Genomic DNA, 16,633 nt, shown 5'->3' with positions numbered 1-16,633 from the left:
ATCTGTATAATGAGATCCTATCTCAAATTAAACTAACACATGATAAAGGAATAATTAAAAATAAAAGTTTTCCAGGCGTGGTGGTACATACCTTTAATCTTGGCACTTGGGAGGTTCAGGCAGATGTTTTGAGTTTGAGATCATGCTGGTCTACAGTGGGAGTTACAGTATAATCAGGGCTACATAGTGAGAACCTGTTTCCAAAAAATAATGAGAAGCCTTTCTTTTGGAAAGTCCTCTTTTGCTAGGAGCACATCACAAGCTAGATGAGCTGGTACAGCCTCGGAATCCAAGTGCTCCTGGAGCTGAGGCAATGGGGTTACTTGAGGCCAGTGTGGACTACAGGCAAGTCTGAGGGTGAGCCTGCATTTCACAGCAGAACCCTGTCTCATCTTCCTCCCTCCTTCCTTTCTCTTCTTTTGCCTTTTTCTTTTTCTCTTTCCTTTTTTGCCTTCTAATTATATTCTGAGAACTTTGTTTTCCCTTTATTTTATGTTCTCTCCATTTTCCTTATCAGTTAACTTTGATTTTGTATTATATATTTTGGTTTAATCATGCTGTGATGGACTGTGGCCAGTGGTATAGCTGTGAAAATTCCGTGGGCTGTATCTGAACTCACAAAGATGATATTGTTAAAGAACTCCTGTTGTTGATTTTAGTTTTGAAACAGTGTCTTAGCCTGGGCTGTTGTCTTAAAGCTTGTTATGTAGCTAAGGCTGACTTCAAACATTTACTATTCCTGTAGCCTCCTGGGCACTGGGCTTTCCCCATACCACCTGGTAGAACATTTAAAATAATTTTTAAAATTACATTTCTATTGCATGGGTATTTTGCTATGTAGATCTGTTCAGTCCTTTTATAACTGGTGCCCAAGGAGATCAAAAGAAGGTATTTGGCCCTGTAGTACTGAAGTTACAGGTAGTTGTAAGCCGTAATGTGGGTTCTTGGGATTGAACTCCAGTCCTTTGGAAGAACGTCTACTGTTTTTAACCACTGACCCCTTCCCAGCCCCCTTAAACTACATTTAAAAACATTTAGGGGCTGGAAAGATGGCTCAGTGGTTAAGAGCTCTGACTGTTCTTTCAGATACCCTGAGTTCAATTCCCAGCAACCACATGGTGGCTCACAACCATCTGTAATGGAATATGATGCCCTCTTCTGGAGTGTCTGAAGACAGCTACAGTGTACTCATGTACATTAGAAAAACAATTCAGTGAGTGTGTGTGGCAGGGGAGGTGCTGTGATGGCCATGTAGATATCAGAAAACAATCTGTGGGTGTAAATTTGGTTTCAGGGATCAAACTCAGATCATCAGCCTTGGAAACAAGCACCTTTACCACCTGAGACATCTCACCTGTCCCCCAGTAAAAACAGTTAAGGTGTTTTAATTCTGCATATTATTGCATGTCTGTGTATGGGTAAATATATGAGTGTGGGTAGAGGCCAGAAGAAAGTGTCTGATACCATGAAGTAGAGTTACTTGTGGCTATAGCTGCCAGATATGGCTGCTAGGAGCCTAACTTCAGTCTTCTCAAGAATAGAAAAGTGCTCTTAACCACTGAGCCATCTCTCTAGAGCCATTTTTAAAATAAATTTTACTTAGCTTTTCATTTTGAAACATGCACTACATAAAATCTGGGAGATTAACATACCACCCAAATGTTAGAGCTTTACCTCTGTCAGGGCACTTGACCACTAAATGTTTCAGCTTGTATGCCCCTAAAACATTTTCTTTATTGGCCTCAGTTCCATTGTCACACTTAAGAAAACTCAATTCAGATTTTAAGGATTTATTTATTTATTATATATGAGTACATTGTTGCTGTCTTCAGACACATCAGAACAGGGCAACAGATCCCATTACAGAAGGTTGTGAGCCACCATGTGGTTGCTGGGAATTGAACTCAGAACCTCTGGAAGAGCAGTTAGTGCTCTTAACCTCTGGGCCATCTCTCCAAGCCCTCAATTCAGATTTTAATCAAGTTCATAGTGAAATATTTCCAGTTGTCTTTAAAATGACTTTTACTGGAGTTCGGGTTTGTGTGAGGATACAGTTGGAGTTTGTGTTTTCTCTTTGGTCTAAAATACTCTTCCCCGGGTTGCATTGCTCTTCCTAGGACAAGACTTCTGAAGACTCGAAGCCTCTCATACCCTTTAGTGTGCATGCCCTTGGACTCATTCCGTTTACTCTTCTTTTCGCTGGAAGTGAGGTCATAGGCTGTTACCCTAGGCTAATGGCTTAGGCAAGGATATTTTAATTTTTTTCAGGGTTTCTCTATGTACCCCTGGCCATCTTGAAAATCACCAGTAGACCAGATTGTCCTGGAACTCTCAGAGCTTCACCTGCCTCTGCTTCTGAGTTGTGGGATCAAAGATCATAGGTTTAGCTGTGTTCCATTTTTTAAAAAGTTATCTTCTGTATATGGTTGCTCTGTTTTTACACACACCAGAAGAGGGACTCAAATCCCATTACAGATGGTTGTGAACCACCATGTGGTTGCTAGAAGTTGAACTTGGCACCTCAGAAAGAGCAGCCAGTTTTTTGTTTTTTTGTTTTTTTTTTTTTAAACCACTAGGCGATTTCTCCAGCCTCTTAAAATTCATGTTTTTAAGACCATGCATGGGATAATTATTTTGATTCAATTTGTGAGGTGTGTCTGCTTGCTTTCATTTTTAGAAAACATACACTGTAGCTTCTGCTAGCCCATTGCTCTGGAGCTCCAGACCCAGCCTCTGGGATTGCAGGCCTTAAAGTTTGATGCCATGGTTTTTATAATCTATCTTCCTACAGTCTGACTCCTAATATTTGAAACAGTTTGACTCCTAATATTAATATACTTGTGTTTTATTATGAATTTAAATGCAACAATGCTAATATTCTAATGTCATACTTTATAAAATTAAAAGTTTATTTACATTTTTGTTTATTATTAGAATGTAGCCTGTCCACTAAAGATGTACGTCCAAAGCATCTATTTAACAGTTAATGTGCTTAAAAGCATGTACTTAAAAGTAAGGCCAGGCATCACAGCATACACTTTTTTAAATTTAATTTTTTATTTTTATGTATTCACTTTATATCTTACTCACTATCACACACACACACAGAGTCCTTCCCCCCTTCCCCTTGTGTGCCATGCCCTTTTGATCCTAGGATTTAGGAGGCAGAGGCAGGATGACCTTGGTGAGTTCCAGGCCAGCCAGTCTTACATGGTGTGATCCTGTCTAAGGAAAAAAAAAATCAGGTCTTCTCTGCATGATTATTAGTGTAACAAAAAACTGAGTGAAAAATTACAGTTCACAGAGAAGTTTGCTCAGTTCCTTTGTCCTACTTCACTGCCGAGACATCTGTGGGGAGTAATTTCCACCAGGTTGTAGGTCTGTTTCTTTCTGAAAGGCGAACATATGTGTCACTGTATTTACAGTGCTGCTTTCCTACACGATCGTGTTCTATTCTGAAAGGCCTTTTCTGAGGTCTGTGTATTCTTAGTGATCACCTCTACGACTACTTTGCTTTGGGGCTCATTTTGCTAACGTGTTTAAATACTTTGGTGAGCTTTGGCTCTCACCTAATTGTTCACAGCCTAAATTCAGTGACACTGTCATCCTTGTTCTACCTTGTCAGATCCTTTTTTTTTTTTAACCTTGGCCAAAAAAAAAAAAAAACCTGGAGAGCACTATTGTAGGTATTCAAATAGCTTGAATATCTTACAATAACCGTATTTTAAAAGTAACTTTGATATAGCTGAACTATGGGAGGTCATAAAAAGTTGGAGTAACCATATGATAAATATATCTTTTCTAGTCTGGCTCATGTAGCCCATGACTAACCTTGATCTTGCTTTAGAGGCTGGCCTTGAACTCCTGGTCACTTTGTCTCTATCACAAATGCCAGGACCATAGGTGTATACCACCACACCTGCCTTAAAACAGCCTTCTTAATCCTCTACACCCATTTAAAATGAGTTCTTGGGATTTAGTTATGAAGTCGCTCCCACTCTCAACAGCTTCAAGTTGGACTTCAAGGAAGTTTCTATATGAGAATTTTATTTTTTAAAGTAAGTATGATGAAAAAATTTACCACCCAAGATGCTTTTTCCATCTATGAAAATTGGTTTATTTTCCATTTCTTGTCAGCATGGAAATAGAAGGAACAGAACATCCAACCAGGTTTATTTTTAACATTTTATTTTGAAGTTTGAAATTTATAGAAAAGCTACACTAACTCTCACATTCATGTGTGCCCCATACTGTCTCCCTTACCTTGTCTAATAGTTACTTATGCCATGCAACAAATCTGCCCCCGCCCATTTTAAGACAGGGTCTCATCCCACCCAGGCTGCTCTCAGACTCGTCCTTGAATTTCTGATTCTCCTTTATGCCAGGATCTAGGTAGGCATCCACTTCCATGCTTGGTTCACTGATTTTGCTTACAAGACGAGCCCTGCAAAAGAACCAAGTACAGCCCCATCCTAGTAATGTGGCTAAGCTGGGTATTCCTAGCTTAAGGTCTCAAAGTCTGCAGTCTGCAGTCAGCAGTCAGCTCAAGGCTTGACCAGTCATAGAGGATCAGTTTCCAAGATAATCCAAGAAGCTTTGTAGGAGGTCTCAGCTCAACAGAGGCACCTGTCCATGGTTTCTCTAGTATTATGGCATAATAATTGACATCCCCTGGCTGGAGTGAATGAAAAGCCTTGGCAAAACATGCAGTGCCTTTTATGACCGTTCCTCTGAGGTCAGTGCTGTCACTTCTGCTTTGCCTGTTAAACAAGGGCATCACTAACCAGACCACAAGCCAGGAGAGGGAGCCCAGTCCACTTTTCCCAGGGAGGGATATTATTGAGTTTGTGAACTGTATCTTACTTAGAACCACCACACATTCAGGTTCACTGTTTCCACATTTTGGGTTGTCTCCAGTTTCCCTTCATCGAACAGCCTAGCACTGAAGGTATATTTAAGAAAAAGGTTTTTAACAGTTAACAAAATGAAGCCTTTCCGAAGCATAATGGCACATGACTTTGATTACAATATGAGAAGGTCGCCGGGGAGATCTCTGAGTCTGAGGCCAGCCTAGTCTACATGAGCTCCTGCCTCAAATGTCACACTGATGATACTTCATATTTCATATTCCACCTGGGTCTGCTCTATCAGTCTTCTAGTCAAACTGATTTTTAAGACCCTATAAAGTATGAGATCTCTTTTAGACTGGTAGAGAATGAACTGTGACTAGGGGGTACGTAAGCCAGCATGACCTAACTGAGCATCAGATCAACAGCTAAAACACCTCTACCTGCTACTGGAAAACTTTCCCGTTCCCTTCGGTTTTGGTGAGAACGCGTTTGATGCGGATGCTAACAGCTTGGGACGCCTGAGCATCTGGCAAAAACTTTTTGAAACTTGAGTTCTTTCATCTGTGAGGAGAAACTGTAACTATTACCACCACTTGCCACCTTAGAAGAGAAAAAGATTGCCAGCCTACCCACCTGGCTCCACCCAGCCCCGCGGCTCCTCCCAGCCCTCCGCGAATGCGGCGCTGGAGGGGCGTGGCCGCACTACGGGGGCGTGGCTGCGTCACGGGGGCGGGGCGGGCGACTCAGCCGATCGCACGATGTGACGCGCCGCCGGAGGCAGGCCGGGCCCTCAAGATGGCGGCGTGCGCCCTGAGCGGCTCGGCCCGGCAGTAGTGGCGGGACCGCACTCGCCGCTGGGGCCGCCCGCCCCCTGAGTGGCTGCTGCAGCGCCGGGAGTCGAGGATGGTAAAATGACCCAGGGGAAGAAAAAGAAACGGGCCGCGAACCGCAGTATCATGCTGGCCAAAAAGATCATCATTAAGGACGGAGGCACGGTGAGTGCTAGCTGAGCGCCGCAGGGCGGCCCCGGCGCGGGCCCAGCTCTCTATTCCCCCCGCTTCCGCCTTCACCGGGCCGGCAGCGCCCTGCCCTCCCGCACTGCCGGCGCTGCCGCGGCCTCCGCCGCCTGGCACCTCTACAAGCCGCTCGCACCTGCGGCCCGGCGCTGCGTCTCCCGAGCCTGCGGCCTCGGCCCACGTGCGCCCGGCCTCGGGGACCAGGCGTCGGCCCCTCTGCAGCCTCGCCAGGCCCAGCGCGGCGCGCGGGAGGCTGGGCAGCCTTGCGCTCCGTATGCTGTGGCGGGTGGCCGCCACCGCGGCCCGCTGGGCTAGGGTACGTGCGTTGTCCCATCGCGGTCGCCGGGAGCCGGAGCAGCGGCTCTGAGCTGCTGGGCCACCCTTTCGAGGGGTGGGCTCGCCTCCTCTCCCGGCCTCGGAAGCCTGACCTTACCTGGGGCCCTCACATCCTCTCCTTTAGAGAAATCATCACCTTGTGCCTCAAAATAAAACAGTCTGTAGAATTGGCCTTGGCGTGAGGATCGGGGAAAGACTCTGGCAGGCGGACTGAGGCTAAAAAAATGTGCCTTTTAGACAATCGTTATTCTCAGAAAACTTTATGCAGTATGCAGTGGGCTTCCAGAGGTCGATATAAGATCTGTCATTAGAAAACAAACGAATACTTTTTGTCGTGCTGTGTGTTGTAGAGCTACACTCTGATCTTTGCTGAATCCTTTGGTATCACGTTCGGAAATAGAATGGAAAAGTAAAATGTGTCTCTGCCTTGAAGTTCCAGACATTGTTTCTTTCCATTTGTTTGTAGTTTAATGGAGCCTTGATCAATGCCAGCAAAGCACTAAATATGTAAGTAGGCCACCACAGAGGATTTGCTGAAATCAGTTTGAAATAAATGACAACTTTCTTTTGACATTTGAGAACATAGCCTAGTCCAACTGCCAACATTTAGAAAGCTTTGGACATATGGAACGATTTCAGAATATGTTCAGTTAACTGTCAGATTTATTAGTTGTCATAGCTTTGACATTTATTAAAAAAAGAGTTCAATGTTTTCCAGATCCTTTTAACTGTACCTGATCAAAGTGATACATTGATAAATTCTCTTTGTTTTGACCAAGTTAGTAGTAACTATATTGGGAGGAAAGAATGTCGTTGTTGTCAGGTATAGAAGGATAAGATTTTAACAAGGCATATTTTATAAAACCATGTGATATTTAAGACCAATATTCTTTGCAAAAGACAAGAATCAAACTAATTAAGAAGTAGACCTTTTATAGTGTAGTTTGGATTTTTGTTTGGTTTGCTCTGTAAAATATTTTTAGTGGGATACTGGAGATCAAATTAGAGCCTGTGCCAGCCTACAGAAGATTCATTTTATATTCTGACTTTGAGAAGAGGTATTTGTTTTTGTTGTTGGTTTTTTCTTTTCTTTCTTTTCTTTTCTTTTTTTTTTTTTTTTTTGCTTGTTTGTTTTTTTAAGATCTCTGGTAGTTCAGAATGACTTCAAACTTACAATCTTCATGGGTCTGCTTTCCAAGTGATGGGATTATAGGTGTGTACCTGGCAAAGAGGGGTTTTGATTGTTTAATTATTCTTGCTATTTATAAAAAAGAGCGAATTTGTAGCTTGCTTTAATACGCAAAGCGTTTGTACACAAGATACTACTTTTTACTAGTAAAGATGTCATGATAATTCACTAAATCAATGAAAACTTCTCTTGAAGGCTGAGGTCTTAACATTGTCCTTTCCCACCTTACTATACCCCATTTTCCTTTTCATTCTGCCTCTTAAAAAAGAAAAAGGCTATTTATGAGCTAAGTGGTAATCCCAACAATCAGGAGGTAGAGGCAGGTGGATCTCCGTGAGTTCAAGGCCAGCCTGGTCTACAGAGTGAATTCAGCTCAGCTAAGGCTACACCGAGAAACCCTGTTCTCCAAAAACAGAAAAAGGGTTATTTATTGTAAAAAAAAAAAAAAAGTGTATAAACACATACATACACACACACGTTTTTGCCTGAATGTATGTATGCATTCAGTGTGATTGCCTGGTGCCTGAGGAGTTCAGAAGAGGGGAATCACATGTTCTGGAAGGAACTTGAGTTACCCATGGTTATTATGAGCTGCCATGTGAGAGCTGAAAACCAAACACCAGTACTCTGCAAGAGTAGCAAGTGCTCACTCACAATGGCTAAGCCACCTCTCCAGTTTCCGTTGTTAAGAGCATGGGTACTGTCTCTTTTCATCATTGAATCCCACTGGGCCTCTAGTTCGTAGACGAATAGTGCGTGTACGGTGGGGGGAGTTTAGTTTTAAGATGACATTGCTTTTCTGCCCCTCTACATATAAATTAGACTACTGTTGTGAACATTATGGGTTTTTTGGACATATATGGGTGTTTTGCCTGCATATATGTCTCACCGTATGAGTGCTGGGACTTTGGAAGCAAGGAGTGGGCATCAGATCCCATGGAGCTGGAGTTAAGGTTTGATGTAGCCACTATATGGGTCCCATAAATCAAATCAGGGTCCTGTGGAACAGCTGCTAGCAGGTGATCTTTACTACTGGGCATTTTTCCAGTCCTCTCCACTCCAACCCACCTCCTTTGTTACGGGAAAATTTGATTTTGTTTCCTCTTGTGTGTTGTGGACTGTTGTGGCACTTACTGTACTGATATTATAGTTTCAGCCTTTAAAGACTTTGAAGTATTTGACAGGTGATCTTTGAGTAATCTGAGACTTCTTTTTAGGGTTCATGTTCTAAGTTTGTTCAACCAATTTTAATATTGTTGAAACCAGTGGTTGCTAGTGATTTGGCAAGAATTAGAGTAGACTTACAGTTATCAGTTGAAGAAATGAATGCTTCTGAATGAACTAGGTTAGTCATAACTTACTTGTGCTATGTATTGAATTAATGACCTCACACTTGCAAGGCAAGCGCCCTGCCATTAAGTAGTACCTTAATGGTATGCTACTAATTTATTTTCCCTTGAAATTGTATTCAGTATGCAGTGAGGCTTGGATAAGGCTAATTTGTTGCAGCTTTAAGTACTGTAGAACAAGGTAAATCAGATTAAGTTGTATGATGGTATGTATGAGAAGTTTTGTTGAGGTTGCTGGAAATAAAACCAGATTTTCCACAAATGCTAAGCAAGCACTTTATGGGTGAGCCACAGTCCCCAGTGTTTATCAGGAGTTTTTAGCCAGATAAGTGCACTCTAAAGTTTGCAAAATTTTCTTGCTATATTTTTTATTCTCCCTTTGGTTTTTTAAAAAAATACTTTAAATAAGTTTATTAAGCAAAGGGGAGATACAGTTAATATTTATACTATATATATTAAGAATATATTTATACAAATTAACAGAAGTAAAAACAATCACTATTTTGTTTGTAAGACTATGAAGTTATTTTTATTTAGACATACAACTTTACCATTATGAAAAGTACTACATTGTATAAGGACAATTTTTTTTCTTCAGTGTGTGATGTGCTTTGACAGTAGTCCCCATACTCCAGCCTTCCCCCCCCCCCTTTTTTGCCATCTCCTAAGGCTTCTTTGGTCCACTAGATAATTTAATCATGTCATAAATACATCCATGATTTTGTGTATCTGTAAAATTAAGGAGTCATACATGAGAGAAAACATGGGTTGTCTTCCTGAGACTCACTTAATTCACCAAGTCTCCAGTTGTACCAATTTCCATGTAAGTTATATTAGTTGCTTTGTTGTTCTTTGTTTAGTTTCTCTGTGAGGCCTTTTGGAACTCTGTAGACTCTATAGACCAGACTTACTTCAAACTCCAGATCTACCTGCCTCTGTGCCTCAAGTGCTGATATTAAATGTGTGCACTACCATATTAATTAATACTAGCCATATTAATTGTTCTTTGTGGCTAAAAGTAATTGTGTTGTATGTATGTATGTATGTATGTATGTATGCATGCATGCATGTATGCTTTATCTTCTCCTCTGAAGTAGTAGCTCCTTTGGGTGTGTATAACCAAGATCTTGTAGCCGATCTGCTTTTTGAGAAACCTTGTACATATCCAGTGTTGGAGTACCTTATATCCCCACCTGCAGTGCGGAAGGATGGCCTTTCGCTTCCTAGCTAGCATTTGTTTTCCCCTCTTAAGGACTGGCTAAAGTGATGGGATTTCTGGGCAGTTTACATTTGCATTTCTCTTGTGCCTTGGGACATTTTTCCTGTGTTTGTTGATTATCTTCCACCCTGTAGATTGTCCTGAAGCTGTTTGTATTTTAATGTTAATCCCACTTCCCCCAAGAAGGGCTGCCTAGTCACATTACTCCAACTGAACCTTCCCATTTTATTTAGTAAAATAAAGGAAAGCCAGTGACTGGGTGGGGCGAGGGAATTAGAGAGGGCTGAGAGGTGGGAAGAAGGTGAGAGGATGGAGGTTCCCAAGGACCAGCTGGACCCAGGAGATATTTATTGATGTTAAAAAGTTATGAACATTAAGGATTTTATAGGTCTAGCATCTTATATGAAGGGCAGTTTGTATCTTTGTCTATTTGATGTAATCTTGTTGTGTAGAGGGTTTGTGGATTGAGAGTTGAACATATAAACCTGATGAAAAGCTTTCGGGCTGTTCAGTTGTGTTTATGGAATTTGGGGTACAGAAACATCCCGGGACAGAGGCAGAGAACAGGCGATAATAAACCGCCAAGAGAAGGGAGTTGTGCGAACGAGTTGGGTCTTGTTGGCGGCTAGGACCGGGCTCCAGAGGTGCGTGCGGCTCCGAACTAAAACCGGGCTTGAGGAGTGAGCCCTCATGGCCGGTAGAGAGATAAACCTGTTCTATTTTTTAATATTTACAGCAACACGATCCCAACTTGATTTCATTTGCTCCGTTGTTAATTGGGTTGATTAATTTATTGTTTACTTTAAAAAATTCTTTGTATAATCTGTAAGATGTTGCAAGAATTTTCTCCCATTCTCTAGCTGGTGTCCACCCTTGCTGTACAGAAGCATCTTAATTTCAAGCAATCCCACTTGCCAATTCATGACATTTCCCCCCCTGTGCTATTGATGTCTTTTTTTAGAAAAACCTTGCCTGCTCCTCAGGTTTTATGGCTCAGTTCTTTGATCCATTTTGAATTGACTTTTGTGCAAGGTGAGATCTAGGGATCTGATCTCACCTTATTCTTCCATATTTGGAAATCCAGCACCATTGGATAAAGAAGCTCTCCTTTCTCTAGTACATGTTTCTATGCATCTGTCAACATTTAGGTGCCTGTAACTGTGTGGGCTTATTTCTGGGTTCCTCTTTCATTTCTGTTTAACTCCATGACTGTTTATTTTCTAGTTTGAGGAATGGCATTGGAGTTTTAGTGGGGATTGTGTTGAGTCTGTAGATAGCCTTTGTAGGCTGGTCAATATCCAGTATGCTTCTAATTGGTGAACATGTGAAGTCATTCTTTTTCCCAGTGTCCACTTCGTTACTTTCTTCAATGTTTTCAAGTGTCATCATAGATTTCTTTTAGTTCTTTAGTTATGTTTTCTCCAAGGCATTTGTTTTTATGCATATGAGTGTTTTACCTGGATGTACATCTGTGTACCACATTTGTGGCTGGTGTCCTTGGAAACCAGAAGAGAACATGAATCTTCTGGGATTAGCATTCCAGATGGTTGTGAGCCAATATGTGGGTGCTAGGATTTAAACCTGATCTTCTGCAAGGGCAGCTAGTGATCTTAACTTGCAGAGTCATCTCTATGGCCCCCTAAATATTTATTTTTAGACAGTTGTGAATGGGATTGTTTTTCTAATTTCCTTCTTAGAGCATCTGTTATTTATGTATAGGAAGGTTACTAGTTTGGTATGTTAATGAGTGTTTATTGGAGTTTAGTCTTTAAGCACTAATGTAAAGAATTATATAATCTGCAAATAGAAATGTTTTTCTCTTCCTATTTGTATTTTGTTATCTTAACCACTCTAGCTGACTTCAAGTGCTATATTGAATAAGTAAAGGAAGTAGACCTTTTTCTTGTTTCTGATTTTAATAGAAATGTTTTTGAGGTTTCCCTTTGTTTAATAGTTGTCTTAGTCAGGGTTTCTATTTCTGCACAAAACATGACCAAGAAGTAAGGGGGGGGGGGTGTTTATTCAGCTTATACTTCCACATTGCTGTTCATCACCAAAGGAAGTCAGGACTGGAACTCAAGCAGGTCAGGAAGCAGGAGTTGATGTAGAGGTCATGGAGGGATGTTACTTACTGGCTTGCTTCATCTGGCTTGCTCAGCTGCCTTTCTTACAGAATCCAAATCTAGCAGTGTAGGGGGATGGCACCACCCACAATGGGCTGGACCCTCCCCCTAGAACAGTAGTTGAGAAAATGCCTTACAGCTGGATCTCATGGAGGCATTTCCTCAACTGAGGCTTCTTTTTCTGTGATAAATCCAGCTTGTGTCAAGTTGACACAAAACCAGCCAGTACAATTGACCTCTTGTCATCTTGACACACAAACATCACTATTAAACTTCAACCTTTACTTTATTATTCATCCCCAAGATCTAAATAACCTTAAGAGTCCCACAGTCTTTATGAAATCTTACATATTAAAGTTCCAATCCCTTTAAAATATACAATTTCTTTTAAAATTCAAAGTTGTTTTTCAATTTAAAGTCTCTTAACTGTGGGCTCCACTAAAATACTTTTTTTCTTCAAGAGGGAAAAATATCAGGGCACAGTCACAGTCAAAATCAAACTATTTGTTCAATGTCTGGGATCCACTCACTAACTTCTGGGCTCCTCGAAGGGCTTGTATCACTCTTCCTTTTGTAACACACACCTTGTCTTCAAGGTAGGCTCCACCTGCCACTGCTGTTCTTGGTGGACATCTCATGGTACTGGCATCTCCAAATCACTGCTGCAACTAGGTTTCATCAATAGCCTCTCATAGGCTCTCTTCATGGTGCCAAGCCTCTCTACTCCTTTGCATGACCCCTTCAATCCTTGGGGCATTAATTGCAACTGAGGCTGCACCTTTACCAATGGCCTTCCATGGCTTGTCACAGTGCCGAGCCTCAGCTGCTCTTCATGACTCCTTTATTCCTTCAAAATCAGTACTACCTGGGTGACTCTTACACATTACTAAATCCAGCCACAGCACAAGGTACAACCATGGCTATCTTTGGAACACAGCCTCCTTGTGCTCCCAGAAGACACTTTCTAGAAGCTTTCACCTCAGTGATGCTGGTCTCTTCTTAATCATCACTAATGTCTTAGCTCCAGCTGACTAGCATCAGTAGTCCTAGTAATACAAAGGTTTTGCTTTTTTAGTTCTGGCATCTTGTTAATCACAGCTGATTCTTCAGCCCCAGCTAACCAAAACCACAGGATCTTCACAATCAAAACGCATCAATGGCCCTGATAAGAGTCTTTAAGCTTCCCTCTGAAATTTCACAAGCCAGGCCTCCATCTTCTGCACTGTTCTTAACATTATCTTCCAAGACCATATAGAACATCCCACAGAACTCTTAATAAAAAAAGCAAGTGTTCTAATCTCCCCAGCCCAAGTTCACTTGTTTTTACAAAGATCAGAGTGGCCTTCTGAAGCCTGTGAGCTTCAAATTAGGTCTTATACTTATCCATTAGTATTCTTTTTATGCTTGGACTATTCATGACAACATTATCGTCACTGTTATTACTATTATTTATGAGTATGTGAGCAGGTGTTCATGAGTACGTCATGTGTACCACATGCATGTCTGGAGTTGAGAGGACAAGGCTCAGGACTTAGTTCTTCCATCTTTCTGTGGGTCCTGGGGACTGAACTCAGGCCTTGAGGTTTGCTGCAGCAGGTTTGTACCAGCTGAAACTCCATTACATCCTAATGAACACAGAAAAAGAGAAAAACTATGTCTGCCTTTCATTTCCTAGTTACCCAGTGTCACCTCTTAGTCTCTTTCCTAATGCTACATTGCACTGACACACATCCTAACAGCAAAGAGATGGAACCAGCCTAGATGTCTGCTCACCGGTGCAAATGAATGAATCTGGAAAATGTGGCACATGTGCAAAATGGAATAGTCTATAAAGAAAAACTGGAATTATTAGGTTCAAAAAAATAGAAGAGCCCAGAAAATATATTAAGTGAAGGTAACCCAAACTTGGGGGGGGAAATGTACATTCCCCTTATATGCAGATCTAGCCTATAATGCATATATGTATATATGAAAATGTTTAGTTCTGTATATTAGCTTAGGAAGATTGACGTTTTTCTTTGGAGATAGGGTCTTATGTAGACCAGTCTGGCCAGGAACTTCATTGTGCAGGTGAGGGTGAACTTAAACTCTTGATCCTTTGTTTGTTTGTTTGTTTCTTTCTTTCTTTCTTTCTTTCAAATTTTGGAATTCTAGGAGCATACACCATCCCAGACTACTTTAGAGACTTACTATTTTAAAATTTAATGTGGCTGGGTGTGGTGGCACACAGTTTTAGTTGCAGCACTCAGGAGGGAGAAGCAGGGAGGAACTCCCGAGTTCAAGGCCAGCCAGCACTACACCGAAAAACCCTATCTTGGAAAAACGAAACAATAAAGTTGATGTATGTGAGTGTTTGACTTGCATATGTTTCTGTACATCATGGTTTGTTTTTTTTTTTTTTTTTTTTTTGCCCATTAAGGCTGTAAAAAGGTGTTTGATCCCCTAAATTTGGAATTAGAGACCTTGGTAGCTTTTATATGGTTGTTGGGAATCAAACTACCTAGAAATGTAGTTGCTGAATTTTCTGTAAAATAAAGTGTGCCCAGAAAAAAGCACCAGATCCCTTCCACCACCTACTGTGGAGGATTGAACCTAGAGCCTCATATATACTAGGGCCACCACTGCAGTACCTTCTCACTCTTCTTCTGCTTTTAATGACAGTAGTCATCCCCAGTGCTCTCTACTTCATATAAAAAATGGCCTCATGATATTGCACATGATAAAGGATCTTTATAGACCCACACATCTGTTAAACATCCTTAAGGATGTGTATTTTCTTTTCCCCTTCATATCCTTAGAACTGGTTCCAAGACTTCTCTCCCATGCCAGAAGATGCTGATGCTCAAAAATGGCATACTATTTGTAAATATTAGAGACACATGCTCCTGTATTTTTTCTTATCTCCAGATGACTTGTAATACCTCGTGCAGTGCTGCTGCTCTGTAACAGTTGGTATACTATATATCCTAGGGAGCCATGGCCGAACCTGCGCTGTTCACTATGAACCTGAGTTTTGATGTGCAGTTGGTGGGATCGGTGGTTGCAGAATCCCTTGCTGTAGAGCACCAGCTGTACTATCTTTGGTAGGTGTGTGGTAGACAGCACCGAAGTAACTTATGCTTCCAATGGGCGTGTGTGGATAAATTAACAAGCTGTTTTCTTAGATTATGTATTTTGTTCAGAATCTGCCAAAAGTTGCAGATTAGTGCAGTGTGACTTGTTTGTACTACCAGTGCTTCTGAAGTTGTGTTCTATCAAGTACATATGATTTAAATTTCAGTTACTTAAACGCACACATTTTCATTGGCATTGTTTGACTTTGGAAGTGTCAGTAAGGACATCTAAGGATGGGAGGCCTAGCTCGGTGGCAGAGCACTTGTCTAGCATATGTGGGCCCTGGTTTGATGCTCAGATGAAAAACACTAGAGAGTTGGTACTTTTAGTCAGTGTGCATCTAGATCCCTGAAATTGGTTTTGTCTTTTTGGAAGCCGATATGGTTGCATATCCTTCATAGTGGGTTGACTTTCTCGAGATATAAAAAAGTAAGGAAATCCATTATGTGAAATATTTTTTCTTAGATGATTTTAAAATAGTGAGTGAGACACTTAAGACCAGTCCTGAAGTTAGGGGCCATCCTAAATATTGATGACCGTTTGACTTATAGTTAACTATTTGTAAATTTTAGTTTACCTTTTTTAATGCATTCAGTTTGTAGGCATTCAAAATGCTGCTTAAATTGATGGAATACTCACATCTTTTCCAACAAGAATGGAAAGGGTGCATTAGATGAGTGCTCTTTAAATTTTTCCACTCGAGACCCCTTTTCTCCGGAGGGATTTTTGTGCATTCCTGGATTTACAGGTATATACGAATGGAACACTTCCCGAGGTTTTTGTTTTCTGTAACTGAACCGTTACTTCTGAGGCACCAGAGCTCTTGAGGCAGTAGCACCCAGTGTGCTACACCTGAGTGTACTAGTGAACGTCCGTTAGCCCTTGAGTACACTGCTGGCTGGGAGCTGTGGCTTGCGGCTACTGCTTCGTGCTATGAGAGTTTTGTGCTGTATATCGCAAACCCTGGAAAGAAATCAAAATTTGCAGTCTGCTTCTTCTGAATGTGTATTGCCTTTGTTCTGTTGTAAAGTGGGAAGCAGTAAGTTGAGTGCAGGACTGTGTGTAGGCTACCCTCAGTCACCTAGCAACCACATAACTTGTCAGGAATCAGGTTGTAGGTATTAGCCAGTCTGCTATGCCTTAGGATACAAAAAATAGGGGAGGGAATTTAATTGTTATACCTAATGTAATATCCTGTGCTGTGGCATCATTGAATGCCCTCTTGGGCTCTGCAGTTGCTTCTCCAACACATCCACCCTTTAAATACAAAATCATTTTTATTTTATGCTTATGGCTGTTTTGCCTGTATGCATGTTTACACTGCATGTGTGTCTGGTGCCTGCAGAAGCCAGAAGAGGGTGTTGGATGATTGTTAACCAGGATGTGGGTGCTGGGAATCAACCCAGACCACCTGGAAGACTAACAAGTGCTGTTAAC

At 41.4% G+C, this 16,633-nt stretch overlaps 1 protein-coding gene across 2 annotated transcripts in view; it reads left to right on the top strand.

The window, feature by feature from the left end:
- Window positions 1–5,652: 5,652 nt before the first annotated feature.
- Window positions 5,653–16,633, top strand: part of MFSD14A (major facilitator superfamily domain containing 14A) — a 29,122-nt gene continuing 18,141 nt past the window's right edge. For both annotated transcript variants that reach the window (XM_080915732.1, XM_080915731.1), the window contains exon 1: window positions 5,653–5,845. In XM_080915732.1, coding sequence (XP_080771858.1) covers window positions 5,762–5,845 — 84 coding nt within the window. In that variant the 5' untranslated portion in view covers window positions 5,653–5,761. The remainder of the gene's footprint in view (window positions 5,846–16,633) is intronic.

The sequence above is a fragment of the Micromys minutus genome (assembly GCF_963924665.1).
Source record: "Micromys minutus genome assembly, chromosome: 4".
Lineage (NCBI taxonomy): Eukaryota > Metazoa > Chordata > Mammalia > Rodentia > Muridae > Micromys > Micromys minutus.
The sequence above is the reverse complement of the archived record's forward strand: the minus strand, read 5'-3'. Positions and strand labels throughout refer to the sequence as shown.